Source organism: Lactuca saligna, chromosome 9 (genome assembly GCF_052625555.1).
Source record: "Lactuca saligna cultivar CGN05327 chromosome 9, ASM5262555v1, whole genome shotgun sequence".
In the NCBI taxonomy this organism is placed as follows: domain Eukaryota; kingdom Viridiplantae; phylum Streptophyta; class Magnoliopsida; order Asterales; family Asteraceae; genus Lactuca; species Lactuca saligna.
In genome coordinates, this window is record NC_136425.1 from 154,380,340 (window position 1) to 154,396,968 (window position 16,629).

At 40.7% G+C, this 16,629-nt stretch overlaps 1 protein-coding gene across 2 annotated transcripts in view; it reads right to left on the bottom strand.

Annotated features, from left to right (window-relative positions):
• Positions 1-616: 616 nt before the first annotated feature.
• The window catches only part of LOC145015825 (cyclic nucleotide-gated ion channel 4-like), a 31,587-nt gene continuing 15,574 nt past the window's right edge, over positions 617-16,629 (bottom strand). Inside the window, exons 1-7 of one of the 2 annotated variants that reach the window (XM_078974301.1) lie at positions 3,815-4,265; positions 3,136-3,351; positions 2,608-2,924; positions 2,425-2,533; positions 2,045-2,285; positions 1,680-1,762; positions 617-1,299 (exon numbers count right to left, since the gene is read on the bottom strand). In XM_078974301.1, coding sequence (XP_078830427.1) covers positions 784-1,299; positions 1,680-1,762; positions 2,045-2,285; positions 2,425-2,533; positions 2,608-2,924; positions 3,136-3,351; positions 3,815-4,255 — 1,923 coding nt within the window. In that variant the 5' untranslated portion in view covers positions 4,256-4,265 and the 3' untranslated portion in view covers positions 617-783. Of the gene's footprint in view, positions 1,300-1,679; positions 1,763-2,044; positions 2,286-2,424; positions 2,534-2,607; positions 2,925-3,135; positions 3,352-3,814; positions 4,266-16,629 lie in introns of those variants that run through there. The other variant, XM_078974300.1, reaches the window with a different exon arrangement.

The window sequence follows — 16,629 nt, forward strand, 5'->3', positions numbered from 1 at the left end:
CTAAGTAGGAGCAACCCACAAGATATGAAAACTTCGTTTTTCATTTTGTCATTTCTTCGAACACATGATCCGGATCTCCCTACCCCCTCCCTCCATTTATACCACATTCACTCAATTTCCAAACCTAAATAATTACACTAACCCGATCGGATTCCATCGACGGAATCATATACGAGGCAGGATGAGTGGTGATATGGTAAGGAAAGCATGGGTGGTGGTTGCTACCATTGGGTCGGTTGAGGTGTTGCACGGTGGAATGGACCTCTTACGAAAATTTCTTATTGTTCGTTGAGAGTGGGTTACAATGGGTAAATTAAGAGTGAATAGAGGAAAATAGGAATCAATGAAGAAAGTCATGGATATGAGCTGCTTTAGATTTTAGAAGCATGCTCTATATTATTGCCATGGACGTCGATCCATAAGATAAACAACAGTAACACTAATCATGTAAGTATTCATAAGTTGTCTCCATCCATCATCTATGCATGATTTTTTAATCAAATCTCGTCGCAAGTTCTTGCTGGATTAACTTTCTACTTCAAGATAAAACATTCTGGTTGATCTGTTGCATCAACAAATCAAACTATTTATCAATCAACGTTAATTTCGAATGAAGTTTTGAAACCTGATATTGATATGAACATTAATCTACATATTATACTCATATATTGTATCACGACTCTTTTCATAATCAAACGAATAAATAAACATATTACATATACAACTTTATACTTCTCTTTTTATCATCTTTACACAAACATTATAACACCCAAATCTACAATCTCAAAAGTCAAAATCATCATGATTTGGTTTAGGCGAAGTCAACAAAGCAGCGTAAAGCCTCAACCGATCTTCCCCAAGTGAAGAACACCTTGATAATGGTCTTCTTGGTCTAATGAAAGATAGCGACGTCAAAGTAAGTCTATGTCGGTACCTCCGCCAAGCCAACTGAATCGCCACCGCCGCCCAAGTCCTCCACCCTGGAGAATAATAACGAGCACTCCTCTTCACCTTTTCATTCACGAATGTATACCTGAAATGTTGTGTTACATACTTGACATCATCAGCTTCTAGCCCAAAAGCTTCGGTTGTTTCGAGAGTCATGAGGGTTGATGATGATGGCGGTAGTCTCTCGATGAAGGGTCGTCGAAGACACCATGATAAGAGCTCGTCGCCACTGAAGTTTCCAGGGCCTAACATGCAACAACTATTGACACCGTCTCGGAGTACTTGGCTGCTTTGAAGATGACCTCTTACTATGAACAACATTCTCTGTACAGGATCTCCTTCTCTTGCAATCTACTCCAATAATAAATAAAATATTTTAAAAAATACAAAATTTATGTAGTAACTATGAATTTCATATTTTGTTGGTTGCAAAATTTCAATAAATTGCAAAATTGATTTTTTTTCTTTTGAAAAATTAAAAATTTACTTTTTTACTAACGAAATATTGTGTTTTTGGGTTTAATTAGATAAAAGATTCTATATTTTAGGTTTTCTTTAATTAAACTTCAACTTTATATTGTATTTACTTTTAATTAAACCTCAACTTTACTTTTAGTTAACAAAATATTGCAAAAATGGTTACCTTATTAAATATTAAATATGATATGATAGTTATTTTTTGTGATTAAATGAAGGTAGCAATTGTAAACTTTTGAGTTAGAAGGACTTACCGTTTCTCCCTTGGTAAAAATGAGGGACTTGACACGATCGCATATATTCTCAAGGACCAAATTGTCCATATGTTGAAATAATGGTACCTGAGTTAAACATTCATCATAGCAATAAGATTTTAAGATAAGAAGTAAGAACATATAAGTTTCATCTCACCTCCTTGAAGGTCTATATATGTTATTACCAATTACCAATTACACACACCAGTCAAGATTATTGTCATTTAAATCCAAACAGTTCAACATTTACCCATCAACTATGAAATAAGATATCCGATTTATTATAAATAATAGACACAACTAATAAAATAAGATTTCCAATTTGTTATAAATAATAGATAATAGATTTCAGATTATCAGTATAGGTACCTGTCGGACCAAGTCCAAACAGAGATGATACTTAATGTCTCTCCTGAGACCCTCTGGGAGATTACGTATCATCTCACATTCGTCCACACCACGCATTGCCGCCCATCGTTGGCGCTCATAATTACGTACTCTTTGTCGGAAACTCTGAGGGAGGTGCCTCCTCCTCATCCACCACTCTATGTTTCTCATTTTCAATTGCATAGCTTGTTTCTTTGATGTTGTTGCATGTAAAAACACCTATATAAACAAAAATATATTATCTTTCAAAAATGACTAAAAAGTCCTTGTAGTCTCTACATATTTAAAAAAGTAACTTTAAGTTCAATAAGGATGCTTTTGAGACAAGGTCATGATATTTATATGTGTATGTATGTACCTTGATATTTCCAATCAACATGGTGACTAGAAGAAGCCCTGTTGTGAGAACGATAATGATGAAAACGCATTCCAACCAATCGGTTGTGCTCTCTAAGTTTCCGAACGTACTGTATATATAATAAATACATATAATAAAATCATTTACACTATAAAAACGTTTCTTGAAGAAAAATTGGGTTACCTAAGGGTCATGAGTCCCCAAAAAATCGGAAAAAGTATCTTTTCCAAACGGCTATCATTAGTAACGAGTTGAAGAGTCCATTTATAAGCTCCATAGCTAGAATTGTCTTCGTTTTCAAGACAAGTTGTTCTCGCCTCTTTATTTGATCCCCACAAGAGCCTTGTGTGATCTTTCATGAACTTATCTTTGCCATAATAAATAGGGTTTTGACATGTCAAAAATCTTGAGACACAAATCCCGTTTGCTTCCATGCATTTTTCTTTCAAGCATTTCGCAGCCCTTTGCATACCAAGCAAGTACCAACATGCTCCTACTGCCTGCATACCAATAAAAAAATATTTGAGAAAATGACTGACATATAGTATTAATTAAGTTCTAACGTGTTGTATGTAAACACAACATAAAGAGTACTTTTGTCACAGTTTCTTCTGGGAGTAACTTTATTTTCAATTATTGAAGGGGTTTATTGTAATTTTAAAATAATGTATGTGTGTTAAGACAAAATTTAGATAAAAAAGACAATCTTACATGAGAGGCAACGAAATAAGCGATCAAATTGAGAGCAATACCCCACCAAACAGTACCAAAAATGTAGCCTGAGAGATTTTGCATACGTCGCAAAAGGCATACAGAGTGATAAATCTTTGGTAAGTATTGAAACAAGAACATGATTAAAGAAACTGTCATTATTTCTGTCGTGGAACCCTTCTTTAACAATGCAGGAATCACTACCCATAACACCACCTGTCCAAAAAATTAATACTATATTATTAAAAATTTGTATAATAAAAATGAGTCTAATGATTTCAACTTCTTAATAGTTAACAGAAATAAAGTTATTGAACTGTTTAGACTTTCGAGAATTTTAATTAAAATAAGGTGTAAAAAACGATACAAAGATAAACAATAAATGGTTCCATTTAGATTGATCAAAGAGACTAAACATGTACATATTAGAATAACATTTATCAGAACCAATATTTATACGGAACAAACCGTGCAAGAAAAATAAAATGTAAAACATAAATATGTTAGAAATTTTTTAGTATTAAATCATTTAATGTTTATATTCTTATTAGTATTAAATTAATATTTTTAGGACGTGACTTTATCTTGTCCTTAGATTTTGTCTTAATCGAAAGTTGACATGTATTAATATAATAATACTTTTATCGGTGTATTAATTTCTGTCAAATGTCTGATAAACCTGAGGGATTGGGAGGATGACGAAGAAATCAAACAGGAACGCCCTCCGGGACACGTTGCATGAATTCCTGTCGTCATGTCGTGATCGGACGTCGTAACGCGACCACCTGTTCCACTTGAACTGTAACCACATGTTGGCCACGTGTAAGGCGTCGGTCATGCACCGGACCACCGTGACGGTGATAGCAAACCACCCGTCGATGAACACACACATCCAGGAGTCGCGTATGGAGAGTACGTAGAAAAACAGCGGGTCGATGAACATACCGGTGATGCATGCAAGCAAATAAACCTGTTCCCAAGCCAGTAATACACCTCGACGGAATGCGCTGCCGTAAATCCTGCTCTTACTCTCCGTCGACTCCACTTCCACTGTTTCATCGCCGGAGTAGTCGTCGGTTGTGTCGGAGTAATCATCGGAAAAACGATGCCTGCTATTCATTTTGACTGGAATTCCCCATAAGGAAGAAGATATATATATATATATATATATATATATATATATATATATATATATATATATATATATATATATATATATATATAATATATATATATATATATATATATATATATATATATATATATATATATATATATATATATATATATATATATAGATCCGGTAAGAAATTTTTTTTGATAGGAAGGGAAGAAGTTTTTTTTCTACATATTTTTTTGACGAACAAAAAAAATGAATCACTAGATTATTCATTTGTAAGATGATTCACAAGAAAAAATTCTCAAAAAAACATCTTTATGATTCATTTTTAAGTAAATTAAGAAAAAAATCACTTTTATGACAATTTTAGTGAATAACAACAAAATCATTATATAAATGAATCATCGAGATGTTTTTTTTGAGAATTTTTTTTCTTGTGAATCATCTTACAAATGAATCATCTAATGATTCATTTTGTTTGTTCGTGAAAAAAATATGTAGAAAAAAAACTTCTTACCTTCCTACCAAAAATTTCCTTCTTATTTGATCTTGACTCTCTCTCTCTCTCTCTCTCTCTCTCTCTATATATATATATATATATATATATATATATATATATATATATATATATATATATATATATATATATATATATATATATATATATATATATATATATATATATCGCAGTAAAGGGACTGAACGTTCAGCGACTTGTTCGGTGAGAAGTTCGTTTATTTTTGTTTATTTAATAAATGAACGAATATAAACACAAATTTCCGTTACGAACGAACATAAACAATGATCTCGTTCATTCAATTATGTTTGTAAACGGTTATTTATGTTGTTTGTTTACATTTGTTTATGTTCGTCCATATAAATTAATTTTATGTTCATATATGTTTATTTATATTTGGTTAAATTACTATATCATATTTTCATTTATATTTAAATTATGTTTATTTATCTTTGTTCATTTATGTTCGTTTAACATGTTGATGAGCATAAACAAACAACTATTAACAAGAAAAGTTGTTCGTTTATCCATTTGTATTCATTCATTTGTTTGATTAATTTAAACGAACAAATACAAACAAGTCATGTTTGTGTTCGTTCGGTTCGTTTATAGCTCTCTCTTTATATATATATATATATATATATATATATATATATATATATATATATATATATATATATATATATATATATATATATGTGTGTGTGTGTGTGTGTGTGTGTGTGTGTGTATGTGTGTGTGTGTGTGTGTCAACTACTAGGAGAGGGTTTGGTTTTGTTTTTTGGTAATTAAAAAGTTGAAAACTATTGAAACATTCTTGTCGAAGTTAAAAGGATATGAAAAATACACAAATTCCATTTCTACGGAAGGAATGAATTAGAAGAACGTCGGGATTTACTCTATAGTGGAACTTTGTTCCTACATATATAGGTGGAACAAGAAATTGTTTAAAATTTTTTATATTGTTGTTCATGATTCATCAAATGATTGATGGGAGTATATCGCAAAAGGTTGAAAAGGTTATGGCCGTCGGTTTAACATATTGGCTTTCATATAGAGGTAGAAGTGTTAATGTTAATGGTCACAAGATGGGTATTCGGCTCATTATATTTTAAGTGAAACTTTAATTTGGCAACGGGCTCTTTAGAAGTGAAACTTCAATCTTTTGCATGGATAGCTTTCTCTCTCCATCTTCCCTTGGGTTTTCTAAAGAATCTTAAAATAGAGCTGCCAAAATTCAATAACTATGCAAGAAATTGAATCAGATAGTAGAATCCTGATCAAGCCAAAAGTCCGGTTACCATCATATAAATAAAGACAAAATCATGTCTTAGGACTTTGACAAGTCTCTATCTGAACTAGCATCTTATTTTGTAACAAGTAAAAATGATTATTTTCTTTGATTTGCACCGTCTCATTTTTTTTTCCAGTAATATTGGAGCCGATCAACACTACATCTTATAACAAAAGGGTTTCTAAATTAAAGGTATTAGATGTTGTCATTTCTTTTTCAGGTTGAAAGTTAAAGTTTTGTCTAGGATTTAAAGTGGAATTATGAATAAATTAGATTTACTGTTCAAAATAATAAATAGATAAATAATTAAATAAAAATTCAATCTTCATCTTATACATGAGTTTTAAGTTTTATGAAAAAAATACTTCATGACAAACTTGTGAGAGGTATACTATGTTTTAGGGCAAGAAATTTCGCCAACTTGAGAAGGTACATCTCACAAAATAAATATGTGGATGATACATTGAAAAAAAGTTTTATATCGATCAACATTAATATATGGTAATGAAATCTAGATTTGTAAATAAAATTGGTTTAGTTACTGCAAGTGTTTGTTAAAGTTTGGTTGAAAGGGTAATATATCTTTAAAAAACCTATCTAGAAATTGTTTTATTTTGGAACATCTATAATCGAAAATTTCTATGTAACTCTTTGAATTAAAGTAGTGATAGTTATGTGATATATAAAATGTGATATCTCTTATAAAACATTAGAGATCCTTTTATTATATATATATATATATATATATATATATATATATATATATATATATATATATATATATATATATATATATATATATATATATATATATATATATATATATATATATATATATATATATATATATATATATATATATATATCGAAGCTCTAGATTTCTTCCACCTCCTATGGTCCCTTATAACAGACACCCTATTTTTCAATCTCAAGATTGAGCAATCTAAAAATACATGGATTCCACATGGTTCTTACATTTTTCAACATATAAAAATGCATTTACCATTAAAATTGAAAATATACAATGCGTGCCATGGACCGAGATTTTCAAGATCAAAACTCGAGAATATAAAGAACTCAAGCATATAAACCATCCATAAGATCCTTTGATCGGTAAAGTTGTAACACTCGGTTTTTCGGATTGGGTTGATTTAGGCCTTCAAAGAGTCAAAGGCATGATTTTTAGGAAAAACCACGGCTCACGATGTGACCATAGAAAGGGTCACGACGTGAGAACGAATTAAATGAAGACTCTAATTTAATTGAGCTCACAACATGAGATGCGTTGCAGCCCAAACTCATGATCTTTTAGTGTTTCCACTGTATTTAAACCCCATAACTTCATTTTAGGGGGAAACCAACCTCCTTCGTCCCTAAACTCAGTAAAACCCCAAACCTAACCTTTCTTTGTGTTTCTTGAGCTTTTGGTGGAGTTTTGGTGGTTTGAAGAGGAAGAGATCACCATGGAAGCATAGTCTCAACTTGGAAGTTTCATTTGCAACCCTTAGCTACACTTCTGGACCAATATGAGTAATCAAGATCCAATCTTTATGTTTCCTTATTATTAGATCTAAATTTTTATGCATATTTATCCAAGAGCTTAAGAGTGAGAGTGTTGGGACTCCATAAAGTTGGGAGCTTTATATGTTATTAGGGTCCCTTGATGCTTATATATCATGGATTTGATGTTTGGAGAAAGTTTGAGTTCATACATGAGAAATTACTTCCTTTTGTTCATAAATAACCTAGCTTGAGCTCAAGTCTTGTATTGGACATACAAGACCTTAAAGTACTGATTTTTATGATTCTTGGAGTGTTAGGAAGCCTCCTGCAATAAATGGATTAGTGACTTAAGGGATTAAGAAGTTTTGGATCAATAAGGCATTCAGACGGGTCTCACGACGTAAGGAGATGAATGTCACGTCTTGAGAGTGGTGAGACTCGATTATTTTTTCATGTAGTGGCTCATAATATGAGCCATACATGGTCACGTCGTGAGGGTCTGATGGCTATTGACTTTTGTTGACCATTGACTTTTTGACCAAGTTTGAATATGGGTCAAACTTGAGGATTTTTGGCTATTGATTGAGATTCTATCTGCTTCTAATGTTAGTTGATTCGCGGGAGCAAGCAATACTTAAAAGGGGGCGTATCGTAGTGTAACAGCCCGGATCCCCAGGTATCTTCATTTCATATATTTTTGACATTCTGTGAGGGGACTCGGTGAGTTGGAGGTCGAACTCGCCGAGTTGGGTCGCGGTTTTGGGCGGGGGTTCGCGTCCGGACTCGGTGAGTCCAAGGGATGGACTCGGCGAGTCCGCGCTGTTTAATGAAACCCTAATTTACCGGTCCTAAGCCCTATTTAAAGGACCTTATGGCCCTCATTTGCGGCCACCTTGAACCCTAAGAGCCTCCATACGTCTGTAAGCCCTTGTGAGTGTGTTTGAAGGCCATTGTTCATCATTTTGTGTGATATTGCAAGGAAAGGAGGGAGAGGAGCAAGCTTGAAGTGTTGGGGAGCTTAGATCTGTTGCTATTTCATCAAGGGAGTCTTCTTGAGGTAATTTTCAGAGCCAAACTTCGTGTTTTGTGTTGATGTGCCAAATCTAGGGTTTCTTCTTGCATGTCTTGGCTTGAATAAGAAGTATGAGAGGTCCCATGGAGATATGGAACCTAGATCTGGACTTTAGCAGGTCCAGGAGACCCCTTATGACAAGCTTTAGGTCCATTCTTTTGAGTTAGAAGCTAAACTTGCCATATTAGAGGTTGTTTCTTCAAAATAAGCCTTGTATGCATTGCATGACAACCAAGACTGAGACTTTACGTGACAAATAAGCTTGGGAAGGCCAGATCTATGTATGTATGGAACGGATCTGATCGCAAAAGCCAGTTTTAGCTGGTGCATGGCATGGACTCGCCGAGTCTGAAGAACAGACTCGACGAGTCGCTTGAAGATTTTCTTTGAGACCATCCTGTGTGTAGTCCGAACCGAGTTGTGGGCGACTCAGTGAGTCGCAGAGAGTTGGAAAGGTTTTGACAGGTGGACCGAGTCAGGTTGGGACTCGCCGAGTTGACCTTCGACTCGGCGAGTTGAGTCGCAGTGGCCCTGTGATTCAGGCCCAGGGGGAACTCGTCGAGTCGGGGGAGTACTCGACGAGTCAAAGGGGAATAACCCTGATAGTTGATTAAAATGCGTAGACTCGCCGAGTCACTAGTGTGCACTCGCCGAGTCCGGTCCAAATTGATTAAAGACGATTGACCAAGTTAAACTGTGTTGACTTGATAAGGATGGACCACCTTTGTAGTACAAGTAATAATTATAGATTTATAATATCATAGGAGGATTGCAGCTCGAGGGTTCGAGCCCGAGTGATTTCAGGATTTACGATTAGCGACTTAGCGAGGCATTCGAGGTGAGTCTTCTCACTATACTGTACCCGGAAGGGTTTTGACTGTGTGACCGGAAGGTCGAATATGATATGAAATATATGCCTTATGTGTGTTAAGTTATTTGTTATATGTGTCATGTATGATATGTTTGATCCGGGCCGGAAGGCAACATGATATGGACCGGAAGGCGTGGTCATATGGACTGTAAGGGTTGACGTGGGTAGGACCGGAAGGTTTACCCAGTCGGGACGGAAGTCCCCTGAGACACATGGACCGGAAGGTCAAGGCCTGGAAAGGCGTATGTGCGTATGTTGTACTTTGGGGACTCACTAAGCTTTATGCTTACAGTTGTTGCATTATGTGTTTCAGGTACTAGTGAGGACCGTGGAAAGGCGCCAGCGTGACCGTACACACACTCGGGGAAACTATCCTGTTATCTTTTGTTATGTAATCGGTTGTGACTACATTGTTACTTTGGAATCTAAACTTATTAATCAGGTTTTGATGGTTGTAAAAATGAAAATTTTTAGTTGGAAATTTTATGACGTTACAAGTTGGTATCAGAGCCTTGGTTTGAGGGATTCGGGTACACCTTCGGGCGTAACTGAACTCAAACCGGGGATTTGAGAAAATTTAAAAAAAAAAATAAATAAGTAATAAATTTTTGATAAGTGAGACGACCAAAGAAGAAAAAGTGTGTACGGTCAGCCAGCGCCCGAACGGTAAAAATCCCCAAAATACCCTTATTATATGTGTTACGATATATGATATGATATGATACGCATGCTAGTAGACTAGGTATACATATTAGGACTAGAGTGGCCTAATTTTGTGATGCCTTAGTCTAGGGAAACCTGCTTCTATGAGGTGCTCGAGAGCGAGTGGGTAACTAGAGTATGACAAGAATAAAGTACTCAGGATTCGGGGTTTGGGGAGAAGGACTTGGGGTGAATACCGACGCGGTGTAATTGGTAGTATTGGGCCCGTACTACCAAGGACACCGGGTCAGTGGGCAGCCCAAGTAAGAATCCCTGAGTATCGGAGACTGAGTAGGACTGCGTTATCGAGTGCGATTCTGCCCGATAGAGTCTCTGATATTTTTATGTTGTATTTCAGAGACATCATGGTTGGACCACGACACAGACCTGGTACGAGTGGAGTGACTGACGAGGAGCTTCGTCAGATGATTCATGAGGAGGTAGCTGTAGCGATCCGGGCCGAGATTCCAGAGATGTTTGGGTCTATTAAGACCACGCTGATGGAGACATTTGATGAGCGGTACGCCGCGTTGACTGAGGCTGCCGCCGCTGTAGCTACCGTAGCTGTGGCCGCTGCCAGACCACAGGGAGGTGACTCGTTGCTGTTCCGGGAGTTCAGCAACACGAAACCACCAGAGTTTGACAGGACACAGGATCCGATTGCTGCTATGAGGTGGATTGCTGATATCGAGGGATGCTTCTATACTTGTTCATGTCCGGAGCATCTGAGGGTGCGGTTCGCCTTGAACCAGCTCCGCCTGGGAGCAAAGGATTGGTGGAAGTTCATGACGGCGAACTTCACTCTTGCGGAGGTTTCAGCCGTGACTTGGGAGAGATTTACTGCTATGTTTAGAGACGAGTATGTTCCCCCGGTGGAGAGGGAACGGTTGGTTTAGGAGTTCTTGACCCTCAAGCAGGGTAATGATTCGGTTACAATGATCACGCGGAAGTTTCATGAGAGGGCGATGTTCTGCCCCGAGCAGGTGTCCACGGAGCAGGCTCGGATGAGCCGGTATTTGGGAGTGCTGAGGAGAGACATCCGGGAGTTTGTATCGAACTCGTCATATCAGACTTTTGCTGAGCTTCAGGCGAATGCCAGGAAGCGTGAGATTGAGTTGGAGACCCAGGCCAGGGAGGAGGTCGAGTCTCAACGGGTGGATTGGCGGCCGGCTCAGTCGCAGCCGGCAGCCAAGCGGACCAAGTCCGCTGATTTGAGATCCGGAGGACAGAAGAGCCGCACTTGTGGGAAGTGCGGCAAGGGTCACGAGGGGGCATGTCGATCGGGTGCTTGCTACAAGTGTGGCAAGGAGGGGCACATTGCCAGGGATTGCCCCAAGGGATTTATGGTTTGCTTCCATTGCAACCAGACTGGCCATCGGAAGGCCGAATGCCCCCAGCTTCGCCAGGGATCTTCGCCTGCTGCCAGGGTTCCTGAGGTTCGGCTAGTGAAGACCGAGGCTCCGAAGGCTCGTGGGAGAGCTTTCCAGTTGACTGCGGAGGAGGTCCGCGCGGTGCCTGATGTTGTGGCCGGTATGTATTCTTTCATGTATTTACATTTATTCTGAGATATTATGCTTATATTACTATTTGCGTAGGTACTTTTCTTGTGAATCATGTGCCTGCTTTGGTATTGTTCGACTCGGGTGCGAGTCGGTCCTTTGTTTCGTTGGCTTTTAGCCAGCACATCGATACCGATCGAGAGACGATGAGTCATCCCCTGCGAGTTGCTATAGCGAATGAGAGAGCGGTATACGCCACCGAGGTGATTCGAGGATGCGTGATCGAGATTTTTGGGGTCGAGTTTCCTATAGACTTGGTCCCTATAGCTATGGGGGATGTTTGCATTATCGTGGGCATGGATTGGTTGAGCAAGTTTGGAGCAGTCATTGACTGCGAGAGACAGTTGGTGATGATTCGAGACCCTAGTGGGGGAGTGCTCACGGTTTATGGCGAGGGGACCCGGTGTGGGTCGGCGTTTTGTTCGGCGGCCAGGGCAAGGCAGAGTTTGCAGCAGGGCTGTGATGGATTCATAGCCTATGTGATGGATACTCGTGTGACCGCGGAGAGGCCCAATTCGATTGATGACGTTCCGGTTGTATGCGAGTTTTCGGATGTGTTCCCCGAGGAGTTACCAGGTGTGCCTCCGGAGAGGCAAGTGGAGTTTCGTATCGATTTGGTTCCGGGAGCGGCGCCCATCGCCAAGGCGCCTTACCGCCTCGCTCCATCGGAAATGCAGGAATTATCCTCGCAGCTTCAGGAGCTGTTGGGAAAGGGATTCATTCGACCGAGTAGTTCGCCTTGGGGAGCGCCGATTTTGTTCGTCAAGAAGAAGGATGGTTCACATCGGATGTGTATCGATTATCAGGAGTTGAACAAGTTGACGGTTAAGAACCGATACCCGTTACCTAGGATCGACGATCTATTTCTATCAGTTGCAGGGGGCATCTTGGTTTTCCAAGATTGACTTGAGGTCGGGATATCATCAGATGAGGGTTCGCGAGGAGGATATCCAAAAGAATGCTTTCAGGACTCGTTATGGACATTATGAGTTTGTGGTGATGCCTTTTGGGCTCACCAATGCCCCGGCCTCATTCATGGATCTCATGAACCGGGTGTGCCGACCGATGCTGGATCGGTCGGTGATCGTATTCATCGATGATATCTTGGTGTATTCGAGGACTAGGGACCAACATGAGGAACATTTACGGGAGATTCTTCTGGTTTTGAGATCGGAGAGACTGTATGCCAAGTTATCCAAGTGTGATTTCTGGTTACGAGAGGTCCAGTTCCTCGGGCATCTTGTGAACCAGAAGGGGATATTGGTCGACCCGGCCAAGATTGAGGCGGTGTTGAGGTGGGAGGTGCCGAGATCTCCCACCGAGATCAGGAGTTTTCTGGGTTTGGCTGGATATTACCGCAGATTTATCAAGGATTTCTCCAAGATCACTGTGCCACTTACTAGGATGACCCGGAAGGGTGTTACGTTTTCATGGGGACCGGAGCAGCAGTCTTCATTTGAGACGCTTCGTCAGAAATTGTGTGAGGCTCCAGTGTTTGCACTCCCGGAGGGTTGGATGATTTTGTGGTATACTGTGATGCATCTATATCGGGTTTGGGGGCGGTACTTATGCAGAGGGGTCATGTGATAGCGTACGCTTCGAGGCAGTTGAAGCCTCATGAGTCGAGATATCCCACGCACGACCTGGAATTGGGGGCGGTGGTGTTTGCCCTCAAGATCTGGCGACACTATTTGTACGGGGTTCGGTGTACGATTTACACGGACCATAAGAGCTTGAAATACTTGATGGATCAGCCAAATCTGAATATGCGACAGAGGAGGTGGTTGGATGTGGTGAAGGATTACGATTGTGAGATCCTGTACCACCCGGGCAAGGCTAATGTGGTAGCCGACGCATTGAGCCGTAGGGCGGATAGCGCCCCGATCCGACATATTTGTATGAGGTTGACGGTTTTGACCCCGATTCTGGATATTATTCGAGGGGCTCAGTTGGAGGCTGCGAAGCCGGAACACCAGAAGAAGGAACGGGTTGTAGGTCAGGTATCAGGATTTGTTACGGATGGTAGAGGGCTTATGACTTTTCAGGGACGGATTTGGGTGCCGTTTGTCGGAGGTGCGCGCACTATTTTGATGGAGGAAGCACATTGATCGAAATTCTCGATTCATCCTGGTGCTACAAAAATGTATTTGGATATCAAGAAGGAGTACTGGTGGCCATGTATGAAAAGGGATGTCGCTTGTTTCGTCGAGAGGTGCTTGACTTGTCGGCAGGTCAAGGCCGAACACCAGCGACCGCACGGTAAGCTGCAACCGCTAGAGATTCCCGAATGGAAGTGGGAACAAATCTCTATGGATTTCATCACCAAGTTACCGCGAACGGCGAGAGGAGTCGATGCGATTTGGGTGATCGTGGATCGGCTGACAAAGAGCGCTCATTTTCTAGCCATTAGCGAGAGCTCTTCTGCGGAGAAGTTAGTTGAGTTATATATGAGAGAAGTAGTATCTCGGCACGGGGTGACGATCTCGATTATTTCGGACCGCGACGTGCGTTTCACTTCCAGGTTCTGGAAGAAATTCCATGAAGAGTTGGGTACTAGGTTAAATTTTAGTACGGCATATCATCCTCAGACAGACGGTCAGAGTGAGCGGACAATTCAGACACTCGAGGACATGCTTCGGGCATGTGTGTTGGACTTCGGAGGGAGCTGGGACACCTATCTACCGTTAGCAGAGTTCTCGTATAACAACAGCCATCATTCGAGCATTGGTATGCCGCCCTTTGAGCTGTTGTATGGGCGGAGGTGTCGCACCGCCATCTGTTGGGGTGAGGTGGGACAGCAGGTTATGGGTAGCACGGAGATCATACTTCAGACGACCGAGCAAATTTAGATGGTCAGGCAAAGGTTGTTGACCGCTCAGAGCCGACAGAAGAGTTATGCAGACAGGCGACGGTCCGAGCTTGAGTTCCAAGTTGGTGATCTCGTACTCCTGAAGGTCTCTCCTTGGAAAGGAGTGATTCGGTTCGGGAAGAGGGGCAAGTTGGGGCCCCGATATATTGGTCCTTTCCGTGTGATCGCAAGGGTGGGCCGGGTAGCCTACCGTTTAGACTTTCCAGCAGAGTTGGGACAGATTCACGATACTTTCCATGTGTCGCAACTGAGGAAATGTATAGCCGACGAATCAGCGGTGGTTCCGTTAGGGGATATTCAGGTGGATGCAAGCCTGAATTATGCTGAAAGACCTGTAGCCATCAAAGATCGGAAGATCAAGGTTTTGAGAAACAAGGAGGTACCCCTGGTATTGGCTCAGTGGCAGCATCGGAAGGGATCAGAGATGACGTGGGAGCCGGAACGTGAGATGCGGGAGCAGCATCCGGAGCTTTTTGCCTAGCGGGACTTCGAGGGCGAAGTCTTATTCTAGTGGGGGAGAATTGTAACAGCCCGGATCCCCAGGTATCTTCATTTCATATATTTTTGACATTCTGTGAGGGGACTCGGCGAGTTGGAGGTCGAACTCGCTGAGTCGGGTCGCGGTTTTGGGCGGGGGTTCGCGTCCGGACTCGGCGAGTCCAAAGGATGGACTCGGTGAGTCCGTGCTGTTTAATGAAACCCTAATTTCCCGGTCCTAAGCCCTATTTAAAGGACCTTATGGCCCTCATTTGCGGCCACCTTGAACCCTAAGAGCCTCCATACGTCTGTAAGCCCTTGTGAGTGTGTTTGAAGGCCATTCTTCATCATTTTGTGTGATATTGCAAGGAAAGGAGGGAGAGGAGCAAGCTTGATGTGTTGGGGAGCTTAGATCTGTTGCTAATTCATCAAGGGAGTCTTCTTGAGGTAATTTTCAGAGCCAAACTTCAAGTTTTGTGTTGATGTGCCAAATCTAGGGTTTCTTCTTGCATTTCTTGGCTTGAATAAGAAGTATGAGAGGTCCCATGGAGATATGGAACCTAGATCTGGACTTTAGCAGGTCCAGGAGACCCCTTATGACAAGCTTTATGTCCATTCTTTTGAGTTAGAAGCTAAACTTGCCATATTAGAGGTTGTTTCTTCAAAATAAGCCTTGTATGCATTGCATGGGAACCAAGACTGAGACTTTACGTGACAAATAAGCTTGGGAACGCCAGATCTATGTATGTATGGAACGGATCTGATCGCAAAAGCCAGTTTTAGCTGGTGCATGGCATGGACTCGCCGAGTCTGAAGAACAGACTCGACGAGTCGCTTGAAGATTTTCTTTGAGACCATCCTGTGTGTAGTCCGGACCGAGTTGTGGGCGACTCAGTGAGTCGCAGAGAGTTGGAAAGGTTTTGACAGGTGGACCGAGTCAGGTTGGGACTCGCTGAGTTGACCTTCGACTCGGCGAGTTGAGTCGCGGTGGCCCTGTGATTCAGGCCCAGGGGGAACTCGTCGAGTCGGGGGAGTACTCGACGAGTCAAAGGGGAATAACCCTGATAGTTGATTAAAATGCGTAGACTCGCCGAGTCACTAGTGTGCACTCGCCGAGTCCGGTCCAAATTGATTAAAGACGATTGACCAAGTTAACCTGTGTTGACTTGATAAGGATGGCCCACCTTTGTGGTACAAGTAATAATTATAGATTTATAATATCATAGGAGGATTGCAGCTCGAGGGTTCGAGCCCGAGTGATTTTAGGATTTACGATTAGCGACTTAGCGAGGCATTCGAGGTGAGTCTTCTCACTATACTGTACCCGGAAGGGTTTTGACTGTGTGACCGGAAGGTCGAATATGATATGAAATATATGCCTTATGTGTGTTAAGTTATTTGTTATATGTGTCATGTATGATATGTTTGATCCGGGCCGGAAGGCAACATGATATGGGCCGGAAGGCGTGGTTATATGGACTGTAAGGGTTGACGTGGGTAGGACCGGAAG